The sequence below is a fragment of the Schistocerca serialis genome, chromosome 8 (assembly GCF_023864345.2).
Source record: "Schistocerca serialis cubense isolate TAMUIC-IGC-003099 chromosome 8, iqSchSeri2.2, whole genome shotgun sequence".
Classification (NCBI taxonomy): Eukaryota; Metazoa; Arthropoda; class Insecta; order Orthoptera; family Acrididae; genus Schistocerca; species Schistocerca serialis.
Window position 1 is genome coordinate 444,671,317 of NC_064645.1, and position 26,016 is coordinate 444,697,332.

General features: G+C 44.4%; 1 protein-coding gene across 1 annotated transcript in view; it reads right to left on the minus strand.

Annotated features, from left to right (window-relative positions):
• The window catches only part of LOC126416294 (dipeptidase 1-like), a 306,787-nt gene that overhangs the window by 263,064 nt on the left and 17,707 nt on the right, over positions 1–26,016 (minus strand). The window contains exon 2 of the mRNA XM_050083947.1: positions 5,182–5,299. Coding sequence (XP_049939904.1) covers positions 5,182–5,299 — 118 coding nt within the window. The remainder of the gene's footprint in view (positions 1–5,181; positions 5,300–26,016) is intronic.

Consider the following 26,016-nt stretch of genomic DNA (forward strand, 5'->3'; position numbering starts at 1 on the left):
AGAAAAGGAAGCTTTACTTTGGCCGACCACCTAGTTAAAGAAGGCCACAGTTACAAGGTCAAACCTGAAGTAATACATCACATCTATACAGGAAAAAAAATGATGAACTATCTTTAAATAATGGAAATTCATATGCCCATCAGCCCAAGTTTAGTACTGAATGGCCGGCCGGAGTGGCCGAGCGGTTCTAGGCGCTTCAGTCTGGAACCGCGCGACCGCTACGTTCGCAGGTTCGAATCCTGCCTCGGGCATGGATGTGTATGATGTCTTTAGGTTAGTTAGGTTTAAGTAGTTCTAAGTTCTAGTGGACTGATGACCTCAGATGTTAAGTCCCATAGTGCTCAGAGCCATTTGAATCGTTTTGAATTGAAAATCGGTTTGTGAAACAAATAGTAAATGCTGTAGAACGTGACATCAGTTTTGTGCGTGTCTTCACTCATAATGTACAATATATTCTACCAACAATTGATGGAACAGTCAATCAACAATATCTAGGAGTAATCATCCATATTGCCCTAATGTGAAACGACCGGCTGAAGCTAATCCTAGGGGAAGTATACGCCAGGCTCGGATTCATTGGAAGGCACGCATACGTGCAAGACGACTGTTACAAAATAATCTTTCGGCAGGTGGCTATTGCTCTTGGGTTTCGTACCCTGTTACGAGGTAGAATCAATAACGGAACAGGAAAAGTTAAAAAGAAGAGTGGCGCATTTCGTCCGAATTCGTTTGGTAACCAAAGAGGGAGAGACTCTCGTCGAACGCCAGCTGCTGCGGTTTGCATCAACTGGAAGAGACTGTACGTCCCAAGCAGAGTCGCGCAACGTATTACTTTCTACTACACACACATCACTTAATGACGGCTATGAAAAACAAGAGCAACTGAAGCTCTTAGTGAGACTTGCCACCAATAGTCGTTTGCTTCTACGCACTATTGCAAAACGGGAGGAACAGAGTAGGGGGAAATGAGTGGGTCCCCCCCCCCCCCCCTAAATGCCATCTGCCCTCCCCCGCAGACACTATAAAGCTTCGTTTTCTTAAGAGCGTAAATTTATTGCAGCGTGTTGTGGAGTACGCTTGCGTTTTCCGCTGTCCGCTGCGGGTCTCAGGACGCTGCGTGAAAGGTTTTGCTAGGTGAGGGGTGTTGCGCGTCAAAACGTAAAACATGGAAGTGGAGATTTTTATAATTTGACAACTATACGTGAGTGATTCAGTGATACGAGAACAACCTTCTGACACTTTTTTTTAATTCAGTAAGAATTTTGTGCTACTGAAATAGAGAAATATTTAAGCTTTTAAGAAAAGTTGATTTTTCGCTCTACTCAATACTTATCACGCCATATTTCCTAAATGTCTGAAGATGGCCTTGTAAGCCGAAAACCGGTTAACAGTGAAAGTAATATTGTAGAACAAAAGCAAAGTGGTTCTTTTCATTCATTTCCTAAGGTATTTGTCGTACAACAAAATAATTTTGTAATTGTCTTCAGCAGTATATGAGGGCTGTTCAAAAGTGAGGTGACTTTCCAAATTGCACGGACAATGTACATTCGATTTTCGAACTTTTTTTGCTATGTTGGTACACAAGTAGCGAACATACGTTCACAGTTTCAAGTGTACAACATACCATATGTGTTTTTGACATATAGAAAGGTTAGACGTCTTTTACTGTCCTGGGCGATTTTCGATTATTATAAAAATGGAGCAAAGAATTTGCATCACGTTTTGTGTGAAAAATGGAATCAAGAACTCGAAAACACTTGAAATGTTGACAGTGGCATACAGTGGCTCTGCTCTAAGTAAAAAAAAAAAAGGTTACAAGTCGTGCAAGCTCTTACAAGATGGCTGAGAAGATGCCAATGACGAACCTCGCTTTGGACGCCCCAGCACATTATCTACAACAGATAACAACGTCGAAGCTGTGAAGAAAATTGTTTTGGAATATCGTCGAATTACCGTAAGAGAAGTTGCTGAGGATCTTGGCATATCGGTCGGCTCGTATCATGCAATCCTTCCGGCTGTTTTGGACATGAGACGAGTGTCAGAGAAGTTTGTTCCAAATTTTGATCAGAAGAACTGCCGCATGAGCATCGCTCAGGAGCTCTTGAATGACGTCAGTGATGATCCTGATGTGCTCAAAAGGGTCATAACTGGTGACGAAACATGGGTTTACGTTATGACGTCGAAAAAAAAGCCCAATCGTCCCAATGGAAGCATCCCGGAGAGCCAAGTCTTGAAAAAGCACACCAAGTTCGAACAAATGTCAAGGTTTTGCTCACTGTTTTTTTTTCAATTACCGTGTTGTAGCGCATCATGAATTTTTGCCTCAAAGTTGTACGGTCAATAAGGAGTGTCACCTTGACATTATGCGCCGTTTGCGAGAAGAAATACGCAAAAAACCTCTGGAATTGAGGAAAAACAATTAATGGCTTTTGCATCATGACAATGTACCTACTCATTCGTCGTTGCTTATGAGAGATTTTTTGGCCAAAAACAACACGACAATCATGGTTCAGCCACCAAATTTACCGTATTTGGCTCCCTGCGACGTTTTCATGTTACCAAAACTGAAGAGACCTATGAAACAACGAAGATTATCAGCGATTGAGGAAATAAAGGCTGCATCGCTAGAAGTACTCAAGGCTGTACTAAAAAGTGCTTATGAGAAGTGCTTCGAGGATTGGAAGAAGCGTTGGCACAAGTGTATTGTATCTGAGGGGGATTACTTTGAAGAGGACAACATGATTATTGAAGAATAAATGTTCACATAAAAATATAAAGTCACCTTACTTTTTGTACACACCTCGTATGTGTATGCTAACGTTATGGCCAATAGAATCAGTAACAGTGAAGTAATAAATTAAAATCTCGCCTATGACGCGGATCTTTTACCAAACCATCATCAGAAATGTAGTTAGCGAGAAACTCTTTGCCATTACGTTTTCTGTGCGAGGTGGAAGCGAGAAAAAAAATTTCCGAGAGGTTTGAAATTATTATGAGTTTGTTGCAAGTCGTTGGATGCTGTAGTTCCTCCTAGACGAGAGCACTGTTGTGTTGGTTCATTGACGCGACGAGCGAAGCAAGGAACATTTTGCTAGGAGGAACAGCGGTAGCAGAGATAGCGAAGACCAAACATGCAGAGCAGTACTCGATCTAAAATCTGTTAATTTTGGCACTCCGGAGGCACATGGGAGTTATGGAAGAGGAGGAAGACTGTATATTGCTTGGGAAGAGTACTGGGGAAGCGCTAAGCGATCAGAGAAATGTTCTTTCGTTGCGAACAAGAAGAAGAAGAAGAAGAAGCGTATAACAGTTTAGCAACAAACATTTGCTCGACGATGCTTGGGAATACCAGTTCCCACTGCCCTATAACGCAGACTATTAGAAATTAATGAACTGCCTAAGGACAACGTGAGGCCCTTCGTGGGTGTCGGCGGTTACGCCAAAGTTTCTCTGATGCCGCTAGTGCGCTCGACACAAGTACTGCAGCTGTCGGCTAATACACCACTGGCCATTAAAATTGCAACACCAAGAAGAAATGCAGATGGTGAATGGGTATTCATTGGACAAATGTATTATACTAGAACTCACATGTGATTACATTTTAAAGCAATTTGGGTGCATAGATCCTGAGAAATCAGTACGCAGAACAACCACCTCTGGCCATAATAACAGCCTTGACACGCATGGGCATTGAGTCAAACAGAGCTTGGATTGCGTGTACAAGTACAGCTACCCATGCAGCTTCTACACGACACCACAGTTCATCAAGAGTAGTGACTGGCGTAATGTGACGAGCCAGTTGCTCGGCCACCATTGACCAGACGTTTTCAATTGGTGAGAGATCTGTAGAATGTGCTGGCCAGGGCAGCAGTCGAACATTTTCTGTATCCACCCGCGGTGGTGCATTATGCTGCTGAAATGTAGGGTTTCGCAGGAATCGGATGAAGGATAGAGCCACGGGTCGTAACACATCTGAAATGTAACGTCCACTGTTCAAAGTGCCGTCAATGCGAACAAGAGGTGACCGAGACGTGTAACCAATGGCACCCCATATCATCACATCGGGTGATACGCCAGTACGGCGATGACGGATACACGTTTCCAATGTGCGTTCACAGCAATATCCCAAACACGGGTGCGACCATCATGATGCTGTAAACAGAACCTGGATTCATCCGAAAAAATGGCATTTTGCCATTCGTGCACCCTGGTTCGTCTTTGAGTACAGCATCGCAGGCGCTCCTGTCTGTGATGCAGCGTCAAGGGTAACCGCAGACACGGTCTCCGAGCTGATAGTCCATGCTGCTGCAAACATCGTCGAACTGTTCGTGCAGATGGTTGTTGTCTTGCAAACGTCCCCATCTGTTGATTCAGGGATCGAGACGCGGCTGCACGATCCTTTACAGCCATGCGGATAAGATGCCTGTCATCTCGATTGCTATTGATACGAGGCCGTTGGGATCCAGCACGGCGTTCCGTATTACCCTCCTGAACCCACCGATTCCATACTCTGCTAACAGTCATTGGATATCGACCAACGCGAGCAGCAATGTCGCGATACGATAAACCGCAATCGCGATAGGCTACAATCCGATCTTTATCAAAGTCGGAAACGTGATGGTACGCATTTCTCCCTACACGAGGCATCACAACAACGTTTGACCAGGCAACGCCGGTCAACTGCTGTTTGTGTATGAGAAATCGGTTGGAAACTTTCCTCAAGTCAGCACGTTGTAGGTGTCGGCACCGGCGCCAACCTTGTGTGAATGCTCTGAAAAACTAATCATTGGCATATCAGAGCATCTTCTTCCTGTAGGTTAAATTTCGCGTGTGTAGCACGTCATCTTCGTGGTGCAGCAATTTTAATGTCCAGTAGTGTAGTTTACTGCTGCTCAGTTCGACTTGTCCCACTCCTCCAACTAAGAAAATCGCTGCGACGTGCGAGACAGACTCCTCCCGAAGCACGCAGGCGTTTCCTGCAGCTAGAGCCCGCACCGTCGTTACGTTGTCCGCACGCTATGAAAACGCTCAATTATGTTTGCACTGATCGAGTGGGGAGCGCGGTCTTGCTTGCGTAGCACGATGCAGGAAATTGCCGCAGCTAGGAAAACGTAGCTTAAGGTACTCTGTGAGTGCAGTTATTGAACAGAGAGGCAGGGAGAGCAGACAGCAGGTACTGACCCGTCTATAAGCGGCACAAGATCCAACACGCTGGAGCCGGGATTCGCCTGCCGCGGCAGTCTGGCCGCCAGGTTAGACTCCACCATCACTGCCACCAGCGTGAGCACAGCCAGCATTCCTGCAACACAACAAACACAGAAGTTACCGCTGACAGAAGTCGCTCCGGACGTCCTGGTGCGGCGCACCTTTGTGGCCCTCTTGCTGCTCGTCAGTTTCAATCGTCGACCAAATGAAACGGCAACCGTCTCCACTGTGCGTGACCGCGTACGTCGTTTAGGCCTTTATTGGCCGGCTAGGCGGCGCAGCTAGGCCGCGGTAATTCCGCAGTTCCCGCCTGGCGGCCCAGTGTATCACGCTCCGTATGATGTAATGCTCCGCCACTACTCTCCGCCACCAGTGGCTGTCGATGTGGTGGCGGGTCGCGACGGCCAATCAGAAGCCGGTTTGTGGCGGCGCCACCGGCTGCCTTAGCCTAAGAGGCTCCTTAGCAAATCAGTTCTCAATAACGAGTAGCGCCACAGGTGCCGTGGCTAGCTGTGCTGCCTGACGCCGTAGTCGTAGTGTAATAAATACCTTACTGATTGAATGGATACCTCGGCACGTCTGTATTTAATGAAAAGTGCTATTGTAATGGGTTCACCACCGTGCTAGAGCAAATGTAATCTCGGTGTACTGCTCACTTACTAGAAGGACAATCCACAGGCGCTGCCTGAGACATAAAATATCTTTCCCCCTTTTTAAAAGAGAGCTGCAGTAGAGTCGCAGGTCAGGGCAGTCTCTGCCGCAGTTACAGTCGCTCGATGCTACAGTGTAATTGTAGTCGCTGGTACAGCGCAATTTACAGTTAGTAGTTGTTAAAATTACAGTGCAGAACTAATTGTAAAATCTTTCTTATATTGAAATGACTAATAATTGTGATCAGCACTCCGTCTTCAGGCTTCGAGTGGCCTACCGGGACCATCCGACCACCGTGTCATCCTCTGTGGAGAATGCGGATTTGAGGGGCGTCGGGTCAGCACACCGCTCTCCCGGTCGTCAGATGGTATTCTTGACCGAAACCGCTGTTATTCGGCCGAGTAGCTCCTCAATTGGCATCACGAGGCTGAGTGCACCCCGAAAAATGGCAACAGCGCATGACGGCCTGGATGGTCACCCATTCAAGCGCTAACCACGCCCGAAAGCGCTTAACTTAGGTGATCTCACTGAACCGGTGTATCCACTGCGGCAAGGCAGCATAGATAAATAATGCCATGGAATGAGATGATTATGAACAAATGAATATTTGTTAATATAATGAAAAATCAACAGTGTAATTAAGTAAACCATCTATTGTAAGGTAAGTTTTATTATTTTTAATGGCATGCGCGTAGTTAAGTTACTTGTCTGAGATGTTAATATGAATTTGTTTCAATCTTTGCTTTTGTGATTCGTGAGCACCAGTTGACCCAGATTTGTAATATATTCAATTTTCCCGTGCAATGGACTGCAGATCTTTATCAATAACGTAAAACATGTCCAGAATATAATTGTTTTTACCAGTCAACTATAAAAGTATAATTTCCCCTTAAGTCATTGCCAGTCCTGATCCAGTAATTTATCTAAATTAAAATATTCCAGAATTTTTGTCAGATCAGAGTCATATGTTCTTTAGTAATCAGACGACCAGCTGTGCAGCTGTGTCACTAAGTAAAGTCAGTTTTTCTCATAATATTATCCAGTAATAGTAGATAGGCCAGTATTGCACTAAGCTGTGCCATTTACGAGCAGACATATAGACAGCGTTATCCGGCGACACCATCACGAGGTAAGAATTTTTCAGTTTTATTTCTCACGGACAGATTCAGATTGATTTCACAGGGCTATGGCGTTGCGCTGCTTACGTCAAAATTTATCAGTTCTTCATGAGTTAAGATTTATCAGTTTTCATATGTCAGAACTTAATTATCCAAATTTAATTATTTTGTAATTTATTATTTATACGGGAAGGTTACACTATATTGCTGTTCCTGTAAAGAAAAAGTCACCGAACTCGTCTGTAGGAGAGGTGCGTTCCCCGACAGAAAAGTAGCGAACTCCACAAGCTCATTCCTCGGTTCTTCGAACAGCTGCACTTTGAAAAAACCCGCTCGTGCTTGCAGCCGCGCCTGGTTGTACACCCACGAAATCTCTGCTGAGGGCTTCTCAGCCATTTCAAAATGGTAACTAGCTGCTAGAGCTGCCGGCGTCTCCTCTATACGCCGAGGTGAGAAATGCCATTGGGTAGCGATGTGCACGTCTACAGATGGCGGTACTATAGCGTGCACAGACGATATACAAGGGGCGGTGTCTTGTAGCAGCTGTCTCCTGTACTCGTGTGATTATGTGAAAAGGTTTCCAAGGTGATTGCGGTCGCACGACGGGAATTAACAGGCTTTGAATGCGGAATGGTTGTTGGAGCTACACGCATGAGATACACTACTGGCCATTAAAATTGCTACACCACGAAGATGACGTGCTACAGACGCGAAATTTAACCTACAGGAAGAAGATGCTCTGATATGCAAATGATTAGCTTTTCAGAGCATTCACACAAGGTTGGCGCCGGTGGCGACACCTACAACGTGCTGACTTGAGGAAAGTTTCCAACCGATTTCTCATACACAAACAGCAGTTGACTGGCGTTGCCTGGTCAAACGTTGTTGTGATGCCTCGTGTAGGGAGAAATGCGTACCATCACGTTTCCGACTTTAATAAAGGTGGATTGTAGCCTATCGCGATTGCGGTTTATCGTATCGCGACATTGCTGCTCGCGTTGGTCGATATCCAATGACTGTTAGCAGAGCATGGGATCGGTGGGTTCAGGAGGGTAATACGGAACGCCGTGCTGGATCCCAACGGCCTCGTATCACTTGCAGTCCAGTTGACAGGCATCTTATCCGATGGCTGTAACGGATCGTGCAGCCGCGTCTCGATCCCTGAGTCAACAGATGGGGACGTGTGCAAGATAACAGCCATCTGCACGAACAGTTCGACGACGTTTGCAGCAGCATGGACTATCAGCTCGGAGACCATGGCTGCGATTACCCTTGATACTGCACCACAAACAGGAGCGCCTTGCGATGGTGTACTCAACGACGAACCTGGGTGCACGAATGGCAAAACGTCATTTTTTTCGGATGAATCCAGGTTCTATTTACAGCATCATGATTGTCGCATCCGTGTTTGGCGACATCGCAGTGAGCGCCCATTGTATGCGTGTATTCGTCATCGCCATACTGGCGTATCACCCGGCGTGATGGTATGGGGTGCCACTGGTTAAACGTCTCGGTCACCTGTTGTTCGCACTGACGGCACTTTGAACAGTGGACGTTACATTTCAGATGTGTTACGACCCGTGGCTCTACCCTCCATTCGATCCCTGCGAAACCCTACATTTCAGCAGCATAATTCACCACCGCGGGTGGATACAGAAAATGTTCGACTGCTGCCCTGGCCAGCACATTCTCCAGATCTCTTACCAATTGATAACGTCTGGTATTGATGGCCGATCAACTGGCTCGTCACAATACGCCAGTCACTACTCGAACTGTGATATCGTGCTGAAGCTGCATGGGCAGCTGTACCTGTACACGCCATCCAAGCTCTGTTTGACCCAATGCCCAGGCGTATCAAGTCCGTTATTACGGCCATAGGTGGTTGTTCTGGGCTCTGATTTCTCAGGATCTATGCACCCAAATTGCGTGAAAATGTACTCACATGTCAGTTCTAGCATAATGAATACCAGTTTATCATCTGCATTTTTTCTTGCTGAAGGAATTTTAATAGTTAGTAGTGTATTACCTTTCGGAATTCATTAAGCAGTTCAATATTCTGAAATCTACAATGTCAAGCGTGTTCCAAGAATACACAATTCAGGCACTGCCTTTCGCCATGCACAACTCAGTCCGTGAGCAGCGGCGCTTGTGTAGTGTTGTCAGTGTTCACAGACATTGCTTGAAACAACCGCAGAAATCGATGTTGGGTGTACGGCGAACGTATCCGTTTGGACAGTACTGCGAAATCTGCTGATAATGGGCTATGGTAGAAGAGACCGACGGTAGTGATTTTGCTAAAAGCACGAATCGCCTGCAGTGTTTCTCCTGGGCACCCTAGGAGATTGGAAAACCGATGCTGTAAGAGATGATGGTAGGGTTCGAGAGTAGTGTAGATTACACGAAGCCACAGACGCAAGTTGTCAACAACGCACTGTGCAAGCTAATGATGGCCCCATGACGGTGTGGGCTGTTGTTATATGGAATGTACTGGGTCTTCTGTTATATTTAGCTACTTGGAGACCATTTACAGCCATTCATGGACTTTATGTTCCCAATGAATGATTGAATTTTTATGGATGGCGATGCGCCATGCGTCACAATAGTTCGCGATTGGTTTGGAGAACATTCTGGACAATTCTAGCGAATGATATTGCCACCCAGATCGCCCGAAATTAATCCCATTCAACATCTGCACACATAATCTAGAGGTCAGTTCGTGCACACAGTCCTGCAACGGCACGACTTTCGCAGTTATAGACGGTTCCAGAGGTAGCATGCTTCAAATTTCTGCAGAGGACTTCCAACAAATTGCTACATCAAGTTGCTGCACTAACGTGGACACGATATTAAGAGGTATTCCATGGCTTTTGTCACCTCAGTGTACAGCTGTGATACTTGCTGTGATATCACCTGGTGCTTGGTCCGTCACCAAACAAGTCCATGTATTTGTACCTATTAGCCATAGGGCTAACTGTTTCTGGGATGGCGAAGGTTAAAATATGTACATTGCTAGTTAGTAAAATAGCAGCATCATGAAGGTGCCACCCAAGGTACGTAAAACTGGCGTGAATCGAAATATGAAAATGTTTAGCGTTTCACCGCAACAACACAAAGCAGGTAAGAGTAATTCCCTCTACATTCCGGTTATAAAGATCGCTCCTTATACAAGGTGTACGAGGAGGATTGATCAATAACAGGGTACATGACAGTACCATTGATGTGACGCAGCTGCGCGGGATTAGCCGAGCGGTCTGAGGCGCTGCAGTCATGGGCTGTGCAGCTGGTTCCGGCGGAGGTTTGAGTCCTCCCTCGGGCATGGGTGTGTGTGTTTGTCCTTAGGATAATTTTGGTTAAGTAGTGTGTAAGCTTAGGGACTGATGACCTTAGCAGTTAAGTCCCATAAGATTTCACACACAGTTTGATCATTTTTGATGTGACGCAAAATACTTGATATGGACGTGTCCTATTCCAAATGGTTGCCGAGGTAGAACACACCGAAGATACATTGTTATTTGTGGAAGTGATTGATTTACACGCAACTCGTTTGATTCATAGTTAACCACGCTAAAATTGTGCCTAATAATTAAAAAAACATTGAAGACGTAGAAATGTTTAGTGACGGGAGATAAATCACAAAGAGGGACCCACATTTTCAAGTATGGATCCACTTTTACTCGTATGGCCGAAAAACATCCGTAGCAAAGAGGTTAAAAGTAACAAGCTAGGATGCACTAAAACAAAACGTCAAATGCGCTGATTGGGTAAAACATATAGTTGCGCTCCAGTAGCAAAAAAATAAATTTTCATCAAATGTGTTCTATCTCGGCAACCCTTCGGAATGGAGTATATGTCCGTATGAAGCTTTTGATTCTAAAGAGAGTTCCTGTCCAACCCCTGGAGATTAACCATTTCTGCTGGGAGACCCTGTATACGGGGTGGAGATGGCGTTACTCTTACCTGTTTACGTAGCGGGTATATCATACAGAAACTGCACTTTAAGGTGATTGTGACAAGGTCGCGTAATACACGGAAACGTCTAAAAGTACGTGTCAGAAGTAGAGAATGCCAAGATCTTGCCCTTCAGAGACTGCGCTATTGCTGCTTGCGTTGTTCGGTATCCCATGACTACCGTGTAAATATGAAATCTATGGGATCAGGTAAACCATTCATAAAGCCATGGAGGATCCTAGCGATCCTACGAGTCTCGCGGCTCAGAGGATGGACATGTTGTTCGTTCGACCATGCAGAATCGTACAACCAGGTCACGTACCTTCTGTCGGGCTTGCCTGCAGCAATTAAAGGCTTGACAAGGACAACTGACGCATTCTGTAGCACCAGGGGCTGTCAGCACGGCGACAACTGTTTCGGCTTCACGTATCGCAGCAGAACATACAGGAAGATCCTTGTTATAAACTTTCAGGGATTATGGGGAAGGGTAAATGTATCAATCTGAGATAAGGGATCCTCGTTCGGGTACAACCAGGTCCAAAGTTCTGATACCTCTGACAGTGAAACCCATGCAGCATCGCTAAGACTGGAGGGTACACAAGTTTCATAGATGGTAGGAAGGACGAAAGAAAACAAAGAAAAGTCTAGTAAACATCTCTACTACTACTAGCTCTTTTGTTTCCATATTTCTGAGCACGTAGTGTGGACCAAAACAAGAAAAAAAAATGTGGTAAATTTGGCTCTCAAATGCGCATCTGTAGAGCTAAGGGCACTTGTTCAGTTGAAGTATTTCACAGTATGGAATATTAATAGTGCCTATAGATCTTAATGTGTGCAGTTTAGACCACATGTTTTCTGGTTTTAGCCGGTCTACCATCTTCGAAAACTGTCTACCCTGCAACCTTAGCAACAAAAGTAGCAGAGGTATCAGAACGATATTTCCTTATAACATTCGACTCGGTTGTTTCCCAACCAGGACCCCTCACCTCAGATTGGTATTTTATCCTTCTGCATCATTCCTGAAAGGCTGCTGGCCGCTGTGGCCGAGCGGTTCTAGGCACTTCAGTCTGGAACCGCGCTGCTGCTACGGTCGCAGGTTAGAATCCTGTCTCGGGCATGGATGTGTGTGATGTCCTTAGGTTTGTTTGCTTTAAGTAGTTCCAAGTCTAGGGGACTGATGACCTCAGATGTTAAGTCCCACAGCGCTTAGAGCCATTATAATCTGAAAGGCTGTAACATCACCACGGAAGTAACCTGTACGTATGCACCGACAGTTACACACACAACAGCTTTTGACACAGGAGAGCTACCAGGTCGTTTTCTGAAACGACTCACTGGCCTGTATACAGCGTGACGGTGGACCTTTCCCTGTGTGCGGACTCCAAGGGAAACGAACTTTGGCCAAGCACATTCGTCACCGGAAAACGAGCCCATCATCTCTTGGACTCACAACACAGTCACTCCTGGTTCATCTAGTCGGCAATGTGGACATTAGCCGTTAAATTTCTGACGTTCTGACCTGTTAACTCTGCGAGCACTTGTGGTTTCTACCTGTAACTACCACTTCATTAATTTTGTTTGAATCAGCAGTGCCTTTCGCATGAAACCATCAATGCTATTGCAGGACTGAGATGTCTGGTGGGACAATGCGGTACTTCTACGAATGTAGTGCGTTGTATCAGTCATTTACAGCGTTCGAAACAACAGTGGGCCCCAAGGCTGTGTTACGTGATTGTTGGAGTTCCTGACACGTGGTTTTTCACAACGATCATTCTGAGAAGTGACTCATAGTGAAAGTAAGTAAGAGGTCTGTTCAAAAAATTCCAGAACTTTGCCCACAAAATTTTTCTACGCTTATTTTTTACTTATTCTGCATGATATTCTTCGAAATATTCTCCCCCACAGTTGATACAGAGTTCCAAATGCAGTTTCCACTTCCGAAAGCACTCTTTGTACGCATCTTGCTGGATCACACGAAGCCTCGTCTGTGAATTTTCTTTTATCTCATCTATCGTTGCAAATCTTCGTCCTTTCAACGAGGTTTTCAACACAGGAAAAAGAAAAATCCGCAGGGTCCAGGTCTGCAGAGTACGGAGGCTGAGGCAGCACAGTGATTTCATTTCCAACAGTCACGCACCAATAGGGATGAATGTGCGGGTGCATTACCGTGATGCAAGAGCCATGAATTGTCTCGCCACATTTCTTGCTGTTTCCTTCTCACATTTTCTCGCAGGCATCGCAACATTTTCGTATAGTACCATCGATTATCAATTCGTCCCTGTGGCACGAGTTTATGATGAACCAATCCTTCAAAGTCAAAGAAAACTATCAGCAAGGCTTTCACAGTTGACCTGACCTGACGAGCTTTGTTTGACCTTGGAGAACCTTTCCCGACCCATTGTGAAGATTGAACCTCGGCCTCAACATAACCATAGACCCATGTCTCATCACCAGTTATGATTCTGTTAGGGAACATCTCGTTATCATTTGCGCGAACCAAATGCGAGGCGAAGGTTTTTGTGGTCTTGAATCATGTGAACCTGTGGTATTGACCTGTGGAACCAATTTGGAGTGGAGGGGGGGGGGGGGGCAACACGATACATTGAATGACGCTGTGTCTGGATTTCATGACACGATCCATCTGAAATGTTATATTCTTCTGCAATCTCTTGGACAGTCAGTTTTCGATTGCCATGCACTATTTCATTGACGTTCCTGACATGACCGTCGTCGGTAGACGTCGAAGGGCGTCCTGAAATATGGTCATCTTTAACTTCCGTCCGACCATTTTTAAACCGTGTCAACCATATGTAACATAGACTACGGCTTAATCACTCATCACCGAAAGCTTCCTCCATCATTTGGTGAGTCTCTGTAAAAGCTTTCTTGAGTTTCACGCAAAATTTAATGCAGATGCGTTGCTGCTCTAGCTATGTCAGCTCGAGTTCGCCACTGTGCGACACAACATTCTACGCAATAGAGCACTGAACAATAACTAACACACATACCACAATGAAACCTCTGGCAGGTACACATGAAACAAATGCGTTTGCAGGGATGCCAATTGCCTTTCGCTTCATAACACTATTGGTGCAAAATTACGAATGTTCCGGAATTTTTTGAACTGATCTCGTACATCAAACTAAGTCTACTGACTGGTTGGTTTGATACGGCCCACCACGAATTCCTTTCCTGTGCTAACCTCTTCATCTCAGAGTAGCACTTGCAACCTAATTCCTCAATTATTTTCTTGACGTATTCCAATCTCTGTCCTACAGCTCCCTCTAGTACCATGGAAGTCGTTCCCTCATGCCTTAGCAGATGTCATATCATCCTGTCCCTTCTCCTTATCAGTGTTTTCCACATATTCCTTTCCTCTCCGATTCTGCGTAGAACCTCCTCATTCCTTACCTTATCAGTCCCCCTAATTTTCAACATTCGTCTATAGCACCACATCTCAAATGCTTCGATTCTCTTCTGTTCCGGTTTTCCCACAGTCCATGTTTCACTACCATACAATGCTGTACTCCAGACGTACATCCTCAGAAATTTCTTCCTCAAATTAAGGCCGGTATTTGATATTAGTAGACTTCTCTTGGCCAGAAATGCCTTTTTTGCCATAGCGAGTCTGCTTTTGATGTCCTCCTTGCTCCGTCCGTCATTGGTTATTTTACTGCCTAGGTAGCAGAATTCCTTTCACCTTGTATTTTAATGCCATTCTGAACCTTTCTTTTATTTCCATCATTGCTTCCTCGATGTACAGATTGAAGAGTAGGGGCGAAAGGCTACAGCCTTGTCTTACACCCTTCTTAATACGAGCACTTGTTCTTGATCGTCCACTCTTATTATTCGCTCTTGGTTGTTGTACATATTGTATATGACCCGTCTCTCCCTATAGCTTACCCCTACTTTTTTCAGAATCTCCAACAGCTTGCACCATTTTATATTGTCGAACGCTTTTTCCATGTAGACAAATCCTATGAACGTGTCTTGATTTTTCTTTAGCCTTACTTCCATTATCAGCCGTAACGTCAGAATTGCCTCTCTCGTCCCTTTACTTTTCCTAAAGCCAAACTGATCGTCACCTAACGCATTCTCAATTTTCTTTTCCATTCTTCTGTATATTATTCTTGTAAGCAGCTTCGATGCATGAGCTGTTAAGCTGATAGTGCGATAATTCTCGCACTTGTCAGCTCTTGCCGTCTTCGGAATTGTGTGGATGATGCTTTTCCGAAAGTCAGATGGTATGTCGCCAGACTCATTTATTCTGCACACGTGAATAGTCGTTTAGTTGCCACTTCCCCCAATGATTTTAGAAATTCTGATGGAATGTTATCTATCCCTTCTGCCTTATTTGACCGTAAGTCCTCCGAAGCTCTTTTAAATTCCGATTCTAATACTGGATCCCCTATCTCTTCTCAATCGACTCCTGTTTCTTCTTCTATCACATCAGACAAATCTTCACCCTCATAGAGGCTTTCAATGTATTCTTTCCACCTATCTGCTCTCTCCTCTGCATTTAACAGTGGAATTCCCGTTGCACTCTTAATGTTACCACCGTTGCTTTTAATGTCACCAAAGGTTGTTTTGACTTTCCTGTATGCTGAGTCTGTCCTTCCGACAATAATATCTTTTTCGATGTCTTCACATTTTTCCTGCAGCCATTTCGTCTTGGCTTCCCTGCTCTTCCTATTTATTTCATTCCTCAGCGACTTGTATTTCTGTATTCCTGATTTTCCCGGAACATGTTTGTACTTCCTCCTTTCATCAATCAACTGAAGTATTTCTTCTGTTACCCATGGTTTCTTCGCAGCTACCTTCTTTGTACCTATGTTTTTCTTCCCAACTTCTGTGATGGCCCTTTTTAGAGATGTCCATTCCTCTTCAACTGTACTGCCTACTGCGCTATTCCTTATTGCTGTATCTACAGCGTTAGAGAACTTCAAACGTATCTCGCCATTCCTTAGTACTTCCGTATCCCACTTCCTCGCTTATTGATTTTTCCTGCCTAATGTCTTGAACTTCAGCCTACTCTTCATCACTACCATATTGTGATCTGAGTCTATATCTGCTCCTGGGTACGCCTTACAATCCAGTATCTGACTTCGGAATCTCTGTCTGACCATGATGTAATCTAATTGAAATCTTCCCGTATCTCCCGGCCTTTTCCAAGTATACCTCCTCCTCTTGTGATTCTTGAACAGGTTGGTTGGTTGGTTGTTGGTAGTTTTGGGGAAGGAGACCAGACAGCGATGTCATCGGTCTCATCGGATTAGGGAAGGACGGGGAAGGAAGTCGGCCGTGCCCTTTGAAAGGAACCTTCCCGGCATTGACCTGGAGCGATTTAGGGAAAGCACGGAAAACCTAAATCAGGATGGCCGGACGCGGGATTGAACCGTCGTCCTCCCGAATGCGAGTCCAGTGTCTAACCACTGCACCATCCCGCTCGGTCTTGAACAGGGTATCCGCTATTACTAGCTGAAACTTGTTACAGAACTCAATTAGTCTTTCTCCTCTTTCATTCCTCTACCCAAGCCCATATTCTCCTGTAACCTTTTCTTCTGCTCCTTCCCCTTCAACTGCATTCCAGTCCCCCATGACTTAGATTTTCATCTCCTCTTATGTACTGTATTACCCTTTCAATATGCTCATATATTTTCTCTATCTCTTCATCTTCAGTTTGCGACGTCGGTATGTGTACCTGAACTATCGCAATCGGTGTTAGTTTGCTATCGATTCTGACAAGGATAACCCTCTCACTGAAATGTTCACTGTAACATATTCTTTGCCGCACCTTTCTATTCATAACGAATCCTACTCGCGTTATACCATTTTCTGCTGCTGTTGATATTACCCGATACTCATCTGACCAGAAATCCTTGTGTTCCTTCCACTTCACTTCACTGACACCTACTATATCTAGATTGAGCCTTTGCATTTCCCTTTTCAGATTTTCTAGTTTCCCTACCACGTTCAAGCTTCTGACATTCCACGCCCCGACTCGTAGAACGTTATCCTTTCGTTGATTATTCAGTCTTTTTCTCATGGTAACCTTCCCCTTGGCAGTCCCCTCCCGTAGATCCGAATGGTGGACTATTCCGGAATCTTTTGCCAATGGAGAGATCATCATGGCACTTCTTCAATTACAGGCCACATGTCCTGCGGATACACGTTACGTGTCATTAATGCAGTTGTTTCCATTGCCTTCTACATCCTCACGTCGTTGATCATTGCTGATTCTTCCGCCTTTGGGTTCAATTTCCCACCCCTAGGACAAGAGAGTGCCCTGAATACCTATCCGCTCCTCTGCCCTCTTTGACAAGGCCGTTGGCAGAATGAGGCTGATTTATTATGCCGGAAGTCTTCGGCCGCCAATGCTGATTACTTATCAAAATTTAGGCAGTGGCGGGGATCGAACACAGGACGGAAGACGTTTTGATTATGAATCAAAGACGCTGCCCCTAGACCACCACGGGTACGGGTCCATCTAACGTAATTATAACGTAAATCGAATTTTTTCCTACTGCTATTATGAGTAGTTTCGACACGAAACCATTGAAGCAGTTTCCACTTACGCGTATGGTTAGCGACCTCTGTCGCGCAGGCCGTTCGCCGGGTGCCGGTCTTTCAATTTGACGCCACTTCGGCGACCTGCAGTCTATGAGGATGATAGGATGATGATGAGGACAGCACAACGCCCAGTCCCTGGGCGGAGAAAATTCCGCGACCCAGCCGGGAATCGAACCCGGGCCCAGAGGATTAACTAACCGTCACGCTGACCATTCAGCTACCAGGGGCGGACATTGAAAGAGTATGTACTTCTGAAATAAATTTATTAAATTGTAGGCCGATTTTTGTTGTTTTAGGCATCATGATTTCATGGAAGTTTCGAGATGTCTTTGAAAACTGCGAAATTGCTTTCAAGTATATCTTATGAAATGGTGGGTGGTTGAAAACTGTTTATCCCAGTGGCTCCAAAGTGAAATCACTGCTTTAATATAGTTAATTGTTTACTTTCTTCCAATTTCCTCTTGTATTCTTTGCTTTCTATGATCCTAAAAGTCAATTTTGTGAAAAATTTTAAAATTAATTTTTCCTTTACACTGAGGTGACAAAAGACATGGAACAGCGAGAAGCACATATATAGATGGCGGTAGATTCGCGTTCACAATTACGGAGCTGCGGCGTGATTGTGGCCGCACGACGGGAATTACCAGACACTGATTGCGGAATGGTAGTTGGAGTTACACAAATGGGACATTTCATTTCGGAAATCGTTTGGGAATGCAGTATTCTGAGATCCACAGTGTTAAGAGTGCGTTAAGGGTACCAAATATTAGGAATTAACTCTCGACACGGAGAACTCAGTTCCTGACGGCCTTTAATTAAAGACAGAGAGCATCGACGTTTGCGTAGGGCTGTCCGTGCTAACAGACAACATACACTGCTACCATATCCGTGAGAACAGTGCACTGAAATTTTGGGATAATGGGCTGTGGCAGCAGACGAGCGATGCGACTGGCTTTGCTAACAGCACGACATCGCTGCATTGCCTCTCCTGGGCTCGTGACCACATCGGTTTGACCATAGACGACTGTAAAACCGTGTCCTGGTCAGATGAGTCCTGATTTCAATTGGTAAGTGCTGATGGTAGGGTTCGAGTGTGGTACAGGGCCCACGGAGCCATTTACCCGTTGCCAACAAGGCACTATGCAAGCTTGTGGTGGCCCCATGATGATGCTGGCAGTGTTTACATGGAAGGGGCTGGTTCTTCGTTTACGTTCGGATTCTTGACCATTTTTAGCCAGTCATAGACTTCATGTTTCTAAACAGTGATAGAAGTTTTATGGATGATGGTTCAAATGGCTCTGAGCACTATGGGACTCAACTGCTGTGGTTATCAGTCCCCTAGAACTTAGAACTACTTAAACCTAACTAACCTAAGGACATCACACACATCCATGCCCGAGGCAGGATTCGAACCTGCGACCGTAGCAGTCGCACGGTTCCGGACTGCGCGCCTAGAACCGTGAGACCACCGCGGCCTGCTTTTATGGATGACAATGCACCTTGTCACCAGGCCACAATTCTTCGCGATTTGTTTGAAGAACCTCCTGGACAATTCAAGCGAATGATTTGGCCACCCAGATAACCCGACATGAATCTCATCGAACATTTCTGGGACACAATCGCGAGTTCAGTTCGTGCACAAAATTCTTCACTGGAAACACTTTAGAAATTACGCACGGCTATAGAGGCACTTCCAACTACTTGTTGAGTCCATGACACGTCGAGATGTTGCACTACGTTTGGTAAAAGGAGGTTCGAAATGATATCAGGAAGTATCCTCTGACTTTCGTCTCCTCGGTATTTACGGTTGGGACTTAAAGGCTTAAGACAGATGGGCCACAGCGTCTAGGTATCAGTTACATCACTTTCAAACGAGATAACACAAGACCTTGTGTTAACTGAACAGTGCTGACCTGCCTCCTTACACAGTGTGCTCAACCGTTGCCTTGGTCAGCACGGCCGGCCGCGGTGGTCTCGTGGTTCTAGGCGCTCAGTCCGGAACCGCGCGACTGCTTCGGTCGCAGGTTCGAATCCTGCCTCGGGCATGGATGTGTGTGATGTCCTTCGGTTAGTTAGGTTTAAGTAGTTATAAGTTCTAGGGGACTGATGACCTAAGATGTTAAGTCCCATAGTGCTCAGAGCCATTTTTTTTTGGTCAGCACGTTCTCCAGACCTCTCACCCGATGAATACATCTAACAATGGGTTGCCAACAGACTGGCACGCCACTATTCGTGAAACACTGCGATCGACGAATTCTGTCCCAGAGCTGAAGAATAATGTAGTGATATTCTTGTCATGTAAGATCAGTTCGATTCGATGACCAGCCGGATTAGAGCCATTGTTGTTGAATGAGTTGGCAGGTCGCACGCAGTACACTCCCGTACCACGTACAAATCTAATTACGTAATCTTCCCGCTATAGGGGAGGGTGTTATGCGTTGGAACATTTTTCTGGAATCGGTCTATAGCCAGCTCTTTAACAGAAGTTTAATTTATTTACTTATTCTGTTTTGAAATTATAGCTTTCACTTTAGGTGTGCTACAGTCTTTTACTGAACTAACAAATATTCCTCTGGGAATGTAAGGTTTTCCAAATGAGAACAAATTGTTCCAAGATACAATCCGGACATGTACCTAGGAACGAATGTTCTGTTCAAATTTAAAAGTGTTGCAATCGAGAAAATCTTGTCAGTAATGCATGTGTTGCATTATTAGTTTAAAGTGTGCCAACGATCAGTGAACCTAATCAAATTAAGAAGAAGTACTACCAAAAACAAGTTACAACTTAAACACATGTTGAAACAGAAAACTATTGCCAACTAATACAAATTTCTATTTTTAGACACAGGGATTAAGATATTAAAGACCCTAAGTTCATTTGCAGATATGGTAAAAAGACCATCTTCAAGGAACGAGATGGTGCACGACTAGCGAAGTATAGTTTAACCGTCCACACATACCACTGAGATGACAGACGTCATGGGGTACCTTCTAATATCGTGTCCTTTTGTGCCGCTTTCTGCGGCATCTTTACGTGGCATGGAGCCACTAAGTCGTTAGAGGTCCCCTGCAGATACGTTGAGCCATGCTTCCTCTATAGCCGTCCACAAATTTGAAGGTGGTAGCAGTACAGGATTTTGTGCTCCAACTAACCTTTAAATCTGTATAATAATCGTTCGATCTGGGTGGCCAAATAATTCGCTTGAACTGTCCAGAATGTTCCTCAAACCAATCGTAAACAATTGTGGCTCGGTGACATTTCGCATTGTCATTCATAAAAATTTCATCGTTGTTTGGGATCGTGAAGCCCATGAATGGCCGCAAATGGTCTACAAGTCGACGAAGATAATCATTTCCAAATGATCGATTCAGTTGGGCCAGAGGACCCAGTCTATTTAATGTAAACCCAGCCGACACCGTTATGGAGGCATCACAGCTTGCACAGTGCCTTATTGACAATTTGGATTGTTGACTTCGTGGGGTTTGCACCACAGTCGAACCCTACGATCAGCTCATCTGACCAGGCCAGATTTTCCAGTTATCTAGGGTCCAACCAATATGATTACGAGCCCAGGGAAGGCCCTGCAGATGATGTCGTGGTATTAGCATAGACAGTAGCGTCGGCCGTGTGCTGCCATGGCCCATTAGTGTCAAATTTCGCCGCACTGCTCTAGCAGATACGTTCGTCGTACATTCGATATCTAGCAGTGTTGCTTGTCTGTTAGTACTGACACCTCTACACAAATCTCGCTGCTCTCTGTCGTTTAGTGGAGGCTGTCCGCCATTGCTTTCGCCGCGATGAGAGGTAATCCCCGAAATTTGGCATTCTTGGCACACTCTTGACACGGTGAATGACGAAATATTGAATTCCCTGACGATTTTCGAAACGGCATGTCCCATGCGTCTAGCTCCAAGTACCACTCCGCATTCAGAGTCTATTAATTCCTTCGTGTGGCTGCAATCACGCCTGACATTATTTCACATGAATCACCTGAGAACCATTGACAACTTCACCAATGCGCGGCCCTTTTATACCTTGCATATACGTTACTACCTTCACCTGTTTATGGGCATATCCCTAAACCAAGACTTTTCTCTCCTCAGCGTGTGTAACTAATTCTAAAGTAATATGGAACTTTACTCGCTGTGGTACTATGCAACTGAAGAATTAACAATATTTATATTCGTGGTCTGTTCTCTAGGTTACCTGATCGGTGGTTTGGCGTCCAGTGCTCAGTTATCTCCTCTATTCGGACGCCAGAGTGGCCTTGTATTTGGTGGTCAACCATAAACATTTGAACTGCCAGAGAGCCATCCCTTGTGTATGGCAGATGTCCGCTGTGTGTACAGTGTCATCTACCTGTTACAGGTGAATACCGCCTGTCGTGGACTTGTAGGGCTTGACGAGACTGATAATGGCCCTCTTTGCACATAATAAGATGCATGAAGCGATATGGAACAAGGTATTGACTATTTAGAAGTTTTACCGGGAGGGTGACAAGCTCTTTCTAGATTTTTGGACCCTCATATTTGAATGATCTGTCATCTCCGATGCCGTCCGAACTACCAACAAAACTTTGCTAACGATATGGGTAGTGTCTTCTTGGACACCACCCGCGATTGGGGTGTGTCGGGTGTGAGAAGTTAACCTTAGGTGCATGTCAAATTTACGGTCCGGTACATGTGACGGAACCACACTGACCCTTTCCTCGTGGAAACGTTCCCGGCCTCAGTGGGGAGTTAGAAAGATACGAGGGCATGTTTTCGCTAGTAGCCGCAGCTATAATGTCTAATGTTGGTTCCATCCGTAGGGATACCCTTACGTTCCAATTATGTTTTAATTTTCCTTTTCTTGTTCACAAACCTACTATACCCCGAGAAGCGCACAGTTGTACGAATAAAGATGTTTTGTCACTCCCTCCTGTTCCCTCCTTCCCCCCCACCCCGCCCCCCCCACAAAAAAATAGGTCGTTAGGTCAACCGTTCTAGATAAACGTCACATGCCAACGTTGCATTTAATACAGGGCCAAATTCAGATGGTGAAATCAGTATATATCTCATTCGAATTAACGATATCCTCAGAATAGCTTTAATATATTACCGTGTATCACTTAAACATTTGGGACTCATAATACTTACAAACACTGTACAGAACATAGCCTCATGTTTCACAGCAGCAAAAACAATAGAAAATGCAGAAAACCGCTTATGGTGGTCTCTAGGGAGAATTCTTTCATATGATTATATAATAGGTCCGTAGAGTGAAACACTGACCAGAAAACGTCATGTATTCCTAGTTACACTTTCCTTAGTATTCACTATATCTAAAATTTCGTTGTCTGTCATTATCAGTGGTACTGCAGTTTTAATTGGAAGTACAGTAAAACGCACTCAATAAAGACAGCAGGTAAGAACGGTGTTGTGCTCTGGCTTCGCGTCGTTACAGCAGGCGCCGCACACGTGTGACGATAACACAGTCTCATTCGACGACGGACAGAGCACCAGTGACATCGCAACACGGGAGCAGACCGTTGCAGATTCCACGTGAGGCAATGTGCTACCACCAGCGCACTTTGATATACTGTCAAAGCACACATTAAACAATATTTAGGGTAACCAATTATCTACTACATCTTCTAGCCAAACCCATGAATTTTTATGCTAAAAGAAATTTTTCTTCCGACAATTTCACAGATTTAGTATGCCAACAAACCCAGAATCTCCTCACAGCTGTCCCTCAGAAGACAGTTTACAGATTGACAGTCATTTACATATACATCTGTAATCCTCAAGCCACCTCATGGTGTCTGGCGGAGGGTACTTTGCGTACGACTATCACTTTTCAAGTTTCCTGTTCAAGTCATCAATAATCTACGGGAAGAATGATTTTTGGTAAGCTTCCGTGTGAGATCGTATCTTTCTAACTTTTCCTTCATAATACTTCTTCGAGATATACTACTTGAATCTTATAGGAACGTACGCTTCCGGGTTTTTAACAGTGTACAGCAGCTTGGTGCAGAAAGTCTCTTCTAACGTCTGGCACTGCAATTGGAAGATAATCTCCGTGACGCTTTTGTGGTTACTAAACGAGACTGTGATGAAACATGCTGATGTTCTTTGGATCGTATCTATGTACACTGTCTGTCGTATCTGGTACGGATTTCAGACTGATGAGCAAAACTGAAGCATTCGTCGAACCAAGGTTTTGTAAGTCACCTCATTTCTGGATGACTATACTTTCTGAGGATTCGTCCTTTGAATATGAAGGTCATCCGTATTGTGAAAATTAATAGTCCTATAACACTACTTTGGTGCATGGTACTTTTATGTCTCAAGATTTTTCGCTGTTAAGAACGTCAGGCTGCCTTCTTTTTGCCTGTAACTTTTCAGCCTGGTTACACAAGTGGTCTGATACTGCGTATGTTCGTACTTCGTTCATTAGGAGGTCTTGTAGAACTCTACCGAATGCCTCCAAGAAGTCAGAGAACACCGGATCTACTTGGTCGCCGGTATCTATTGTCTTCTGGGTCTCGAGGACGAACATAGCAAGCTGTCTCACCATCTTAGTTGGCAGAATCCATGTTTAATCTTAAGGAGGAGACTTTTTTGTTTCCAAAAATGCCATAATAGTGTGCATAAACCATGTTCCAACGACAAAGACTCATTTTTGTCAAATGTTTGAGAGGGGTGAAAAAAAAAAAGACTCCGTAGAAGCTACACAATGATTTTTTGTCCGAATTTTCACAGCCAAACGAACAGTGGGAAACGGACAACTACGGACTCGACTGGAATTGATGAACGTGAGGTCTAGTTTTGCAGTGAGGAATTTAGATGCTTGGAAGTAATGCGGGTAATTAAGAAAAGCTTAATTAGTGATTCGAGAGAAGTTTACGTTCGAATTTTCACAACCAAGCGAAGAGTGAGAAATAGGCAGATCAGGTATCGTACTGACCAGAATGAGCTCTAGGTTTTTTTTAAAAAAAAAAAAAAGATTTAACTGTTTGAAAGTAATCAAGGTGATAACGAAAAACTTCAATAGTGATTTGTTGGAAAGTTGAAATATTTCCCGAACATCTGCTGCTAACTACGTAAATGAAATGCTAAAATGTTCAACACTCCAAAACCTAGCTACGTAGTGCATAAAAAGTTACACTGATGAAGTATTCTACTATTAAAAAACTTTGGAAAAAAGTCAGAAGAAAGATTAGACGTTTTGTGATATTCTGTCTAAAAGTAAGAAACAAAATACATCAGAAAAACACTAAACGAGCCTTTGAATAATGATCTAAATCATGCACAGCTAATGTGATGATTGAGACTTCGAAGTTATGTTTTAACTCAAAATCTTAGAATTTTGAAGAGTACTAGGAGCTATTTATCTCGCGAATCATGTAGACAGTGCAGTTTCACTGGCTATGTATGATTTCGAGCATTATTCAAAAGCTTTCATTTTTTTCTTTGTCTTTTTTATCTTTTATTTTTCGATAAATCAAACTACAAAACATTTGACGGTGTTTTTAATTTTTATTAATAGTATATAACATTATCAGTAGCAAGACGTGTATAATGTCTATTGGAGGTTCAAACGCGTTTAGATTAATAAAAGTGACTAATTTCAGTGTATGACCTGTTTCCGCAGCTGAGCAGCTGAGAGCATGAGGAGGTTGTAGTTATGTCTGCGGGAGACCATCTGTTCATAAAGTACGCTCTATTTAATACTAGTTGTTCGCTGACATTTGTGCCACGACAGCGTTGCCTTAGTTAAGAGTCGGGCAGTAGGAAGTGATGCCTGTAACAAGGGCAGACTGCTATTTTGCAAACTGCGGCAGGCGACTGTTAAATTTACTGCCTGCAATAAACGATAGCGGATTACGCGTGTACAATGCGCGAGTACAGGCCCTACTTGATGGCTGCAAACGTGCTGACGCCTTGCTGAGTCGCAGTGGCAACGGCGGACGTTTCGTGCGGTTCTTTAAGAGCTCTGCTTATGGGAACACAGTTCCATACATTCCAGTGTCAGATTACAAGTTATTTCCATCAGGTCACACACGAATTTTACGAATAATAGTACATGATAACAAAGAGTAAAAGGCCCATTTTCTGTTTGTGCGATCGTAGAACCTACGTATTCACGAAGATAAATACCATTGTCATTTAAAATTTAAAACGCTTTACGTACATTTCTTTAATTTTCATAAGCAACACTCTATGGCCTAAAGCTTAAGGAAAATAAATTGAGGAAAATAAATTGAGTCGTTAGTCTTATGACTGGTTTGACACGGCCCGCCACGAATTCCTCTCCTGTGTCAACTTCTTCATCTCGGAGTAATGCTGGGAACCTACGTATTCAGTTATTGGACGTATGTCTCTGTCTTCCTCTACAATTTTCACCCCCTGCAGCTCCTTCTAGTACCATGGAAGCTAATCCCTGGTGTCTCGACAGATGTCCCGCCCTACTGTCCCTTCTTCTTGTCAATGTTTTCCATAAATTCATTTCCTCGACGATTCTGCGCACAGCCTCCTC